This window comes from Triturus cristatus, chromosome 3_1, assembly GCF_964204655.1.
Source record: "Triturus cristatus chromosome 3_1, aTriCri1.1, whole genome shotgun sequence".
In the NCBI taxonomy this organism is placed as follows: domain Eukaryota; kingdom Metazoa; phylum Chordata; class Amphibia; order Caudata; family Salamandridae; genus Triturus; species Triturus cristatus.
In genome coordinates this window covers 1,041,802,009-1,041,815,003 of record NC_140583.1, presented here as the reverse complement: position 1 = coordinate 1,041,815,003, position 12,995 = coordinate 1,041,802,009, and the positions used below count along the sequence as shown (strand labels likewise).

The 12,995-nt window shown below is 43.9% G+C and overlaps 1 protein-coding gene across 1 annotated transcript in view; it reads right to left on the bottom strand.

The window, feature by feature from the left end:
- DLAT (dihydrolipoamide S-acetyltransferase) overlaps window positions 1-12,995 on the bottom strand; it is a 144,615-nt gene that overhangs the window by 119,480 nt on the left and 12,140 nt on the right. Inside the window, exon 3 of the mRNA XM_085645794.1 lies at window positions 1,622-1,746. Coding sequence (XP_085501920.1) covers window positions 1,622-1,746 — 125 coding nt within the window. The remainder of the gene's footprint in view (window positions 1-1,621; window positions 1,747-12,995) is intronic.

The following is a 12,995-nucleotide window of genomic DNA, read 5'->3' as shown; positions in this document are numbered from 1 at the left end:
AATCAAAAGCAGAATAGCAAAAACGGCGGTTCAATTGCATTAACATATATTATGAAAGTCTCACTGGTCTAAGGGATTCGAAGAAAGGGAGGTAGCCCAGCCCAGCCACTTCCAGGCCCGGACGGCCACAGACGGCCCGCCCTTTGCCCGGGCTTAGCCCGGCACGTCCCGCGCGCGTCCTCGCGGGGCGAGGGACCAGGTGGGGCTTTATGCGCCGCCTAGCGCGTGATCAGGATAGCGTCCTAGCCCTGGGGCACCTGGGAGTTGTAGTTGTAGTACATGGCCCGGCCGGTTGCCGCTTCCGATGTCCTGGAAGGAGGCGGAGCCAAGCACAGCCTCACGGGCACTTAGGTGGCAGAACAAAGACAGTGGAGACCCAGCTGAAATACAAATAAACTCGCGAAGCGAGGCCCGGTGAGTGAATGGAAAAGCAAGGGGCTCCGCACCAGGTGGGGCTTTATGCGCCGCCTAGCGCATGATCAGGATAGCGTCCTAGCCCAGGGAGACCTGGGAGTTGTAGTTGTAGTACCTGGCCCGGCCGGTCGCCGCCTCCGATGTCCTGGAAGGAGGCGGAGCCAAGCACAGCCTCACGGGCACTTAGGTGGCAGAACAAAAACAGTGGAGACCCAGCTGAAATACAAATAACCTTGCAAAGCGAGGCCCGGTGAGTGAATGGAAAAGCGATACTATGGCAGACCGTGCTGTGGCACAATCATAAGATCTGCACAAGTAGTACAGCTCAATGATGCCCAGCAGAGTCAAAATTCTCGTGACGCAGAGGCCTCTACAGGCCCCCAGGAAACAATCTTCCCTGAAATGGTGATGTATTCATTCAAGCCCAGGTAATCCAAAATATCTCACCTATGACCCAATTTGCATCCAATCCTCAAAGATGCGGTTATGTGTGGAAAGTTTTCATAATCATTTCAGTCCAGCCTCTCTCTTATTGACCAATTTGATCTGGGCCAACACCTCTTCACTGAGGCATCCACTCACTGTTGCAACTCGAACTTTTGGGCCTAAGATCCATTTCTGCTACCTCACCAAAAGGAGTGACTTTTGCAATGGACAAGTGTTTTTCTACCACCTCACAAAGCAAGCAACACGCTGAATATCCCGTTATTTCTCAACAAACTGCAAGATAATCATCGCCCTAACAGTCTGCTAGTACGACCAGGCCTACTTCACCAGAGCAAGAATTCTGTCTAAGCCTGATCCCCACTGTGATGAAACGTCCACTGTATTATAGAGCAGTCCCAAACCTGACCTGCCAGACGCCTTCAACGTCACATTCACCACGCCATACCCATCTATAATTGCCACCCAGCCAGAATTCTAGGCAAGAGAGAAAGAGGTATCCCTCTCTCAACAAGCTAGCACCCCTCAATAAAGGAAACAACCGCTGTCAAGACTCATGCCAGCAAATGGTTCTAAGATAAATCCTCTGGAACATAAAACAACGGGACACTATTAGAACCTACAGTGGTGTAAAAAACATGTTACATAGCCCTTTTGAAAACAAGATACTTTATATTATGCTATCGCCGGCAAAAACATAGATTGTAATGATGGTTCAGTAACCTTAGTTTTCTGCAGGATACTGTATACAATACATACTCACTTCTCCACAGTGATGCATATAATGCCACCGATGTTGACATCTCTTGTCCCTTCCGAGACCAGAATCTTCGCTAGGTAGCATTCTTCCAGACTTTCAAAGCCCACTGTTGCTTTATCAGTTTCCACCTTTTAAGAGAAAAGATTGTTTTGTACAAATAGGACTCATTTAGAAAGATCTCCTGCAGACTGAAATAAATCTAGAAGATTTATAGCACATTCACAATTAATCAAAAGTCATGGCGAAACGTTCTGGACGTTTGTATAGGCATGAGTGAGAAAGACCACGATGATGATCATCAGACCCAGAGAAAGGAAACCTTCATATTTTCTTTACGTTAGTTCAGGGACGCACAACATAAATAGACTGGCCACTAAACCATTTCCACTGACTGTTCAAGATCAAGACAGCAAAGGCTATATTCTGGTTCAATTGTAAGACTTTGAATGTGCGACTATAAATAAACAACACACTCTATGGTCATGATGCACAGGCCATTCAGTAAAAGACAATAATATAATTCCATGGCACTCCGGTAACAAAGTTGCACAGGGAGATCTCAAGAAATGGAAACGGATCAACTCTTTAGCAGTCTTTATGTAAACGACACTAGTGGTTAAATGTTTGTAAACCATTCTATATTTTAAAAAAAAACTTAAAATAAATTATGCCAATTAGGAAAAAACAAGAACTTCAAATAGCATTTTTTAAACATTTGTATTTACCAGGACATAAGAAATATGTGCTTTAAAATTAAGAGACATCATTATTGTAAGCTTTCAAAGTGTTGTGTGATAAACTGCATTGCAGCTGCTTAGTTTGTTACTCTGTATACATGGACATCGTGGCAAGTTCTTATTGACAGTCTGGCCCCTTCAACTTGAATAACAAACACAGTTTTCATTTACTATCAGCACAGAAATATTATCTATATCCGAGTGGTGAAAGGTTTCTGTTGAGGCATATGGAAAGAGGTCAATGCCATGTCCTTTCCATTTGTAAGTCAGCCTGGCAGCAAAACACTTGAATTGGAAATCAGACAATCTACATTCTGAATACAAGTGAACACCCAAGTGCTGCCTGAAACGTAGATCTGCTTCTGTTAATGTACATTGGCACTTCAATTTGAATTTCCGCAAATAAAACAGGATCATTTTACTCTTACCATTACACTGTACTGTAGCATTTCTATAGCTGACAAAGGTCCCAAAGCACTCCAACAATGAAATGTGAATTCATAATCATGCTTTTAGGAGCAAATCTATGTAGGACTGTGTGGACATACCAGTTCACTCTTGACAATATGTATGCTTATCAAACGCTTACACTATATGTATCCTCTTATGCACCTTAGCCGAGGTGTCCCAATTTGACAAATACATTGTTGGCGTTTAAACTTTATAGCTTTGTTTTCTGAGTCAGTGATTTCTCGCAACAGTTGGTGAAAAATTAGTGGACATGCCATTCAAACTCTCACTCTTGCTCTTGCTGCTGGATTGTTTTATTTTGGTGGTCTTGAAAACAAACTGCTTTAGACTGCTGCAGTAGCCTTTTCCAGAGACTACTTTCTTTCTCTTAAAATGCTGGAGCTTGCCTCAAAGCATAACAGGATATAGACTGCCTATTCTCTGGTTTGCTATCGTTTTCATAATAGATATGACCTTTAACGTTTCCAACTGCAGGAGTAGGCAGATTGAGGCTTCAGCAATCTCTTTAAAGTCAATTGTAAAATAGACTGGAACCAAGCTTTACATCTCTCATTACAAGTGAGGGTAAAACAGTTGCCCTGAAACATGAGGAATATCAATGAACCAAAGAGTGGTGATGATCTTGAAATATCATTCTTAAAAAATGTATTCAGCATCACAGTCCAACTCAGTCGACTACAATGTTAAAGAGTAACTGGATATTATCAACATAGGTATGAACCCCTCAGTCTCCAATGACCAAGAGATTGAGAAACAAAAATAAATAAATACAGATTACACAAGTAGCAGGCAAGAAGAGCCCTGTGTGAATCCACAGTTCATAGTTACTGTGGGGGGCATGCTATTTCCAAGGCAGATCGCGTCAGATATGAAAATATTACATCTTTACATTGAGTGAGCACATGCCCTAATTTAGCAACTAAGGTCAACAAGACCAGTGTGATCAAAAGCAATCCGCCTCCACCATCACTTCCATCTTCAATCACTTGTAACAGCTCTCATATATCCGTGAAAGTATTTTCAATCAGCACTTGTGGCACGAATTCTGAACACTAGTCCACTTGCAAAAGTGAGAACCCAGATTTTTTCCAAAGTGTGCATTGACTCAGTGACAAAAATAAGACACTTTGGTTCAGGGCACTTGTGTTTTAGGTTTGAAGTACAGAGTAAAGACTTGTTAGTTGACAACATGATTAAGAACTGCCTTGGCAAACTAAATAAAGAATTAGATTATTGAAGAAATGGTTATGAAGAAAGATCATCATAAAGAAACTACTTTGAAAATCATCTGTAGGGAAAAAGATTATTTTAAGACAATATTACAAAAATAAAGATGGGACTGATTTTTGTCATTACTGATATAAAAGCAATATGACAAACATAATGAGAATTAGGCTGGAAACAAATTATGATAAAGAATTAAGATCACAGTAAGGTGGCAACATAGTTTCTTCACAAATAGATTTGTTAATTACTCAACTCCTAATATTAATTAAAATGTTCAAATGAGAATTTTTCACAGTAGGCTCTTTACTCTAACAGACTGTTCAGCAATACGGACTGCAAGTAGCAAACGTGCAGTATCTTCTATATAATGAGACAGTTTTGACTGAGTAAGTGCCCACTTTGGAGGAGCACTAGAGGCTAATGCTATTAGGACGGCCTTAAAACCTTTACATTACCAGGTAGGAGGTAAGGACTAGCCGTTTCTCCCCCATCCTTCAGGGCACACGATACTCATTCACTGTTCAACTATCCTAGGCACTGACCTAGACAAAGATTTCATCTTAGACTATTCATCGAATGAATGGAAAGAACTGACAAACAGTGATCATTGAACAAAAAATGTTAACAACTTGCAGATATGCATTAAAAACGATACTTGCCTTATACCTTATGGGGGTGCACTATTATTTATGGTAAACAATGGTGAGATTACACCATAAACATGACTCAAAAAATAAATTAAAACAACTCTCCCTGTGTGCTCCACATTTGGTTGACTTGTAGAGTTGTTTGATTCCACCAAGGGGGGCATACATAGGCTTCCCCAATAAATGTTCAATTTGCCCCATACTTGCTCCCATTTTTTGGGACAGCCCCTACTTGCATACACCACCATCTCTGCCACTGTACACCAATTCTTATGTTTTAACCAGTTTCGGAGCGTTGATGTGTTGGGCACTCCCCACATTCTATCAATATTACGCTTGGCTATTACCAACCCTAGAGTCACCCAGGTCCTCTCTGTTGGTAAGATCAGTTGCTTCCCACACATTTAGCAGGTACCACTTAGACGTTGGTTCCATTCCCACACTCAATACTTCACTCAAGCAGTATGTGGTTACTTCACAATAACATTTTATGGATAAGCAGTCTCATAGAATGTGCTAAAATGTACCATCTCCGCCACACTGTCTCTGACAACTATGTTATGTTATAAAATTCTCGTAAAACGCACTTTCACCGATTGGTTTCACAGCGCTGTTTCTAGGAAGTGCCGAACCCTGTAGGAATTCATTTGCATGCTTGTCTAAACAGCCATGTCTTAAGGGATTTTCTGAATCTAAGCAGGTCAGTACAGGATCTAATTTCAAGGGGAAGGGAATTCCAGAATCTGGGTGCGAGAATTGCGAACCTACAGCCCCCCTGCCTCTTCAACTTGAAGGAGGGAGTTGTCAGAACGTGAAGGTGAGCCGAGCGTAGGTTGCATGAGGGAGTATGAGTAAGGCTATCAACGAATTTGGGGCTCCTGCCATGTAGGGATTCAAAGACCAGGAAGCCAACTTTAAAGGCACAGCGCTGGGGGATGGGGAGCCAATGCAGCTTCCTCAGGAGAGAAGTGACATGAGAAACCAGAATCCAACCATCTGGCCATTGTAGTCAGGGTTGTGCAGGAGAAATACGGTCTGTGTAATAGCTTACGTTGCAGCACCCTGAATCTTGCAAAAATGGCTATCTTTCTTGGGGAGGCCAATGTTTGCAGCCAATACTCTACCTCCAATTCTCCCAGGTTCACTCTCCACTGCTCCAGGAGGCTCAGGAGAGGGTCCGGGAAGTTACTGATCAATTTTTGATAGGTCAGTAAAGTCGCCCTCCGGTCCATGTAATCTGTCATGAGTCTATCTTTTAATGGGGAAAACTCTGGGAGTTCCTCTTATCTTGGGATGGCAACCAGGAGTGCAGGTCTAATATGTAAATATCAAAATGTTTCGGTACTCCAACTAATAGTCCTGTTAGTGTTATTATGAAGGGAACCACTCCCTTGACCACAGGTCATCCACTAGGGAAATACCAATGCGGTCCAAGTTATCAAAGCTGGGAACTCTACTTAGGGAGCCCAATTTCTTAGTATCTCACAATGGCATAGCCTGTGTTACTTTAATATGCCACGCCATCTTTTTATGGACCATGTGCCAGATCTGGACTGCGTATTTTGTTGCACCCGTGACCTGGTGGTGTCTAGGGTTAGTGTATAGTGCTTTGCATATGCTCCTGACTGTAGGACTAATCTATCCATTCTATATGCGGGCTGGTTCGGTGGTCAGTGTACCCACTGATTAATTACCTTTAACTGTGCGGCCCAGTAGTTTTTCTGTATGTTGGGCAGTGCTATTCCCCTCATCAAACCATCCCTTCACCAGTTTCTTAAGGCTATTCAGGGGGGCTTCCCATCCCACAGCAACGCTCTCGGTTGGCCTTCTATTGCTCAAAAAGTATGATTCTGGAACTGGGAACGGTGTGTTTTGTAAAATATATAGAAACCGGGGGAGCACCATAATTTTAAATAGGGCGGCTTGTCCTAATAAGAAGAGTGGTAGTGAACTCCAGTAGCGCACATCTCCACTCAATCACATCAGTGGGGGTTGGAGATTAAGGGTGTAAAACAGATCTGGGTCTGTGGTGATATATGCCGAGGTAGCGGACGTCTTTCGCCAGTACTTCAGACTCACATTCCTAAGGCAATACTAGAGCTGTACCATGCAGTACATATATCGTGAATTTAGACCAGTTAATAACAGGATTACTTCCCGAAGTTAGTGAATATATTCCGTTTTCCAACTACTGAAGATCGGGGTGTCGCCATATAGAGGAGGATCTCATCCGCATATATGGTTATTCTATCCTACCAGTCCTCAGTCCAGCGCAGTCCTCAGATCAGCAGGTCTCTGCGGATACAGGCTGCCAGGGGCTAGAGTATTAGGGCAAAGATTAATGGTGACAGAGGACAGCTCTCCCTTGTCCCTCTTTGGATGGAGAATGGTCTGGATGTCCTTCTGTTAACCACCACCTGCACTAGCGGGCTCTCGTACAAGTGTCAGCGAAGTCAGGAATTTAGGTGCTTATTTACAAGCCCCTTGCGCCACCGGTGCGTCACTTTTAATATGGGAAAAAGTGACGTACTGTGGGGCAAACGGCTTGTAAATAAGCCCCCTAGTTCCAAAACACATTTGCTCTAACACTGTGAATAACTATGGCATTTGACCATATTGAATGTCATACAACCATCAAGTGAAATGACCACAGCATCTTCCCACAGTGAGTCTCCTCTTCCACCAAACATCTTCGAGCCGGCGTAGATTAAGTGCAGTGTTTCGTCCCGGCATGAAGCCAGACTGGTCAGCATGTACCAGTCTCGGGATGATCTGCACAAGCCGACATGCGAGTAGTTTAGCCAGAATTTTGACTTCAGCATTAAGCCAGGAGATGGGGTGATAGGAAGCGCATTTATCCCTCGATTTACCCCATTAATGGATCACTACTATTGAGGCCGGCAGCTGGACTTCTGGAGGTTTCCCCTTTTATCGACTTTCAAGATCCATGTTTTTCAGGTAAGTGCTACCTTGCTTGATGCCAATTTATATAATTCGATTGGGAGGCCATTGGGTCCAATCACCTCTCCTGACTCGATACTACAGATCTCTTGGGCAACTTCCTTATCTGTAATGTCACCCTCCATCAATGCTAGGTTATGAGGGTGGGTAAGGGGTATACCTGCCAGCAATTACCTCACCTCTGATCCCATGGATGTCACGGATGGTGTATAGATGCGATATAATCAGTGGCAAAATGCCTCTTCAATCTCTTGCGGGTCCCCGTGTACTTCTCCTGTATCAGTGCTCATGGCGGTGACGAGTCTATTTGCTCGCTCATGCCTGTTAAACCAGGCCTACCTGCTTTGTCTCCCACTTCATATATTTTGTGCTGTGTGGCTACGTGTCTGGCCTTTGCAGCCTCCATTGCTAAATCTTATATTCTTTCTTCTTGAGCTTCAGAGCATGATCAATGGTGGTAGGGTCCTCTCCCGTCCGTTCTTTTTCTAAATCTAGGATTTCCTTCTCTAGCCTCTCCATGGCCGCTCGCCTGTCTTATAGCCCACCACTAGGGAACATACCTGTCCTCATTTCACGGCCTTAAAGGCTTCCCATAAAATCTGTCCGGATTCCATAGAGGCCTAATTTTCTTTAAAGTAGTTTTCCACTGTCTGTATCAGTCCTTCCCTAACCTGCAGGTACTTCTGGTACCACGGATTCAGCCAAATGATTGTCCTGGGCCTTGGCACGTTCGCCATGCAGGTTGCCCACAGCGGTGAATGGTCCCACTGCCTCTCTCCAGGTGCAGCACTTCTTTAAAATGTATAGCTTGGTCGGCCAGGGTGAGAATGTAGCATATTCTGGAGAGGCATGGGTGTGGAATTTAATAAAATATATCTACATACCCATGGGACAGGCTGCTTCATAAATCTACTTGGCTTGTAAAAACATCCACTTGTCCCTTTGGTGCAGGCTGTCCAGTGACAAATTATAGCAGCATTCTCATTACATAGGAGCTCTGATAATAGTCTCTCTGATTGTGAAAGGGATCATAATATAGAGAGGTTTGAAAATGAGAGTCCCTTATTTTGCTACCTTTTTGCATAACTACATATTGAGGTTTGAAGTAGCGGTAAGCAATAGTGCCACGGTTGCAATGCCCTTTTGAACCTGTGCAAGCCTAGTAACTTGCATGTTTTAGGGGGGTTTAACCAGCTCTTCTCTAATCTTTTTCCATACTGAGAAAGTAAGGAAATTTACTTCTGACAAGGGCAGAAGTAAAACTTCATCCAGAGTTGAGGAAAAAAAGTGGTTGGAGGGAAGGTGAATTTGTAGACGCTCAGATTTTCGCATATTTGCTTGTGTTAAAATGCAGATCACAAATATTTTCTAGGAGTATGATTTACTGGCCTACTTCTGTAAACTCCTGTTAGTTCATGAAACCTGTAAATATGCATTAATGCAAGGACATATACTAAGGGTACACTTGTGTGACTTTCTTTAAGAATTGGGCACCTAATTAGGTCGGCATTAACCAAGACCTTTTGTTTTTATTCAAATTCTCTTTCTGCTGACATCACTGTAAGTGACAACATTCTGATCTTTCATAAGGAACATATAATCGGCACACAAAGTTTTTTCCAGTCCAATGGACTACTGTGGCAATGTGTTCTTTTTGTTAGACCAAAAGGTATTTTTGCCAATGTTTGTTATAATGGCGAGGACCCGACAGCTACCACAACATTAATGTTTTATAAAATGGTCAGGGGGAAAAGGATTTCTTAGGATTATCCCTACCCCTCTAGATGCGGTGGTAAATCCGGCATGGGCAAGTAATTTATGACCCCAGTGGTCTAGTGCTTTACAGATTTTACCCACTAAACGAGTCTCTTGTAGCAAGACTACGTCTGGGGATTGCTGTTTTATGTATTGGAGCACTACACCTCGTTTCAGCTAGTCTCCCAGACCATGGACATTTCGGGAAAGAAGCCACAATCCCGGGTCAACCCTAGTGTCCGCCATTGTCTGTCTGATATCCCACTACCCAATAGTTTGTTTCCCTGCCCGAGGTGGCGTCATTGAGAAGTATCCAATTTGGTGTATTCACTCTAAGCTCTGGTTCGTTGCCCTGTTTGGTGTAACATCTCAACTGCCACCAAGTCAAAATGAGCACACTTAACTGAAATAGAAGGGAGTTAAAACCCTTCCCACCCTACCCCTCTTTACCATTGATAAAGTAACTCTTAGTAATGTAACTTGTAGCACCCCCCTCCCTGCATTCAAGGTTTGAAACTACCCGCTTCCCCAACTATGCAGAGTGCCTGTGGCCCTACCCCAACCTGAATTATGGAGGACTGTGGCCCAATTTCTATGCCCACGCCCTCCTTTCTTTATTTGGGAACTAGTATATTTTACCAACTTTATGAACGATCAATAGTCCGCTGCGACAGTGCAATCCCCACCAGCACTATGTCAGAAAAGGTCCAACACTGCTGGGGTTTCCCCACAGATTTGGCACCCAAATGGATCGGATCTGCCATTGGGTTTCTAGTCATCACCCTGACTCTCCATCGGTCACTCCCCAGAACAAGGAAGAGTGTGTGTGTGTTTTCCCATACGACTTCACACTCCGAAGGAGGCAGTTGGTGTCCTGTTGCCTCAGGACTCGCTCGTTCAGTTTCTTGGGTTCTATGCTCCATGCGCTCTGTCTTTTCGACTGTCTGTCCCTTTGTGCCTTGGGGCTTCTACCCCCCACTACTCTCTGACCAACCATTCCCAAGCTATTACTGGAGTCTCGAAAAACCATGCCTTGCCATCAGCATTGAACCGTAGCTTCGCAGGAAAGAGCATAAAGAACTTCACACCCTTGTCACGCAACACTCTTGACTTCCGAGAAACTACTCCTCTGTTTTGGGGCTTTTACAGTAAAGTCCGGAAAGAAGGTTGTGGCATTGTTTTCATATGTTACAGCGGAGCGCTCCGAGCAGTTTGTAATACAGCATCTTGGTCTCGGGAGTTGGATATTCGAGCCAAAGTCGGTCTTGGTGGGGCCCTGGGTTTCGGGCACCCCCCCCGGGGCCCCGGTGGGTCCTGTCAACTGAGAAGCATTTTGAGATGCTGTGCGGCCTCACCCATTTCTCAATGAAGAGGTCTGTTGCTGGCCCCTCTGCTCGCTCCAGGACGCCAATTATACACACATTATTTTGCCACGTTCTTGACTTGTGGCTTGCAGTTCATGGGCTTGCTGCTTTGGTACTTTCGAGTCTGTTTGAAGGTTGGCTATGGTGGTCTCCATTGTTTTGACTCTGTTGCTTATCTTTCGGAGGTCCAATCTGACTAATTAAACTTTGGTTGTGATTGAGTCCATGCAAGTTTCTAGTGATGTGTGCACTCCAATTATGGCCGCCATAAAATCTCTCAGCATGGGGTCTCCACCCACTGTTTATTGCTGGGAGAGAGCGTGAGCCTACACATGCTGTTTATGAACCGTGAACTTGTCCAACTTAGTTTGGTGCATACAATGCAGTCCTCTCCCACTGGTCATCTTGGTTGGGGGAGGTGGCCGGTGAGTGCCAGGCAGGTGCTCTCCGGGTATTCAAGGGTAGTAACCTCCGCCTGACTGTGGATGGCAAAAACACTCCACTTGGCCTGCAAGCCTTGAAAACCATATCATTACATTTTTGATAAATAAGTGCCATGGGTAGTGTCCTGCTAGGAATTATGAAAATACAAGCATGTTCTTGCAAACTTTTAGGTATTGTAATTTATAGCCCACAATACAACAATGAAGATATTTCTGCTTCGCCACCTACCTTTGAGCAGTCTTTTCATAAGGCATGAAAGTAAAAAACACAAGAAACGCAGCGGGTCATGACACCTGCAGGGAGACTTTTTTTTCAGGGGGGAGGGGGGGGGGGGGTAACTTGATTTAAAAAAATAAATAAAAAACAAAGTTTGTTGTGAATTGAGTTTTCCCGGCCTCACAAGTAACATGGTAATCCTAAAGCTTGATACAATTATTAAACCCTCCAGGTAGTGAATCTTGAGCCAGGAGGGAAATTCCTCGGGTCACTGGGAATCATCACACGAGGGCCTGGGATGATGTGACAGCGCTTCTTAATCCCGCAGTTGGAATCCTGAGCAGCTGTGAAAACTGGCCATGGTCTTGCTCTGACTCGTCAGGAGCATGAAACAACAAAAGAAAACAAGCATTTGCAATGCAACAGGTCTCGCATTTATCAAGTTTGAGCAATTGGCATTGTAAATGACAATGCCTTTTATTTATGTTTTGGTTTTTGAAACATAAATAAAACATTGTCAGTTACAATGCCAATAGCTTAAACTCGCGTTAATATGAGACCTATTGCATTGCAAATGCTTGTTTAAAATGTTGTTATTGCAGTCTTACATATTAGTCATTTGCAACTGTTTCGTGACACATATTTGTACTCAAGAGTGACAACAGAAGTTATTGTGTATTTAGCTGAAGAGTCAATGAACACATAACGAAAAATAAGAACTGTTAAGTTATAGGAACTCTGCAAGACTCTGCCCCCACCGCGCCCACTAGGATTAGGCAGTGCCCAACCACCAGCTTGCTGCTAAGAGCCCATGTCTGTCACCCCGGAGTTTCCTCCTCAGTGTCATTTCGAGATTCCCTTCGTCTGGAATTACCCCATCTGTTCCCCTTGGGTGTCCATATGCTTATACGCCCACCCACAACTAGGATACAAAGAGCCCCACCCCGCAAGGTTCCAAATATATCTAGTTCCTTGAGAGCTGTTGTATACCTCACAACTATCTTTATACAGTTCTCAATGCAAGTGCCCTCCCCCCTACACTCACAGGTTCAGGCAAGCGACAAGTGTAAAAGGGGCACAATGGTGAAAACCATGCAATGCTCAGCGATCAGTTGCAGGGTCCGGTCTAATGTAAAGCAACATGTATTCATTTAAGCGTTTTTATAAAGCGCACCATTTACCCCGAGGTGTCCGAGCGCTTTACGAACAACATTCTCCAGTGGGCCGATAACACACGCATTGCTGTAGGAGATGTATTCAGAACTGGGGCAGAAGGGGTTAAAGTAATGTCTGCAAGAAAATATCACTGTACCAACAAGCCCTCTGTTACAGCAGGTGCACAGACTGGGAAAGGTGATGAGTATGTGTTAGCTTTTATCCCGGCTTCACCACTCACCCCAACAAACCGAGTCACGGCAAATAACGTTGCCCTCCAATCCCTTGAAATGAAAAAAATAAATAAATAAACCAGCTCTAGTTAGAGATTTTCGCATGCTGGTTTAGGTTTCACTTGCTGTTCTTTGTACAGCACCTTGATTTCGAGACCTGATATTAC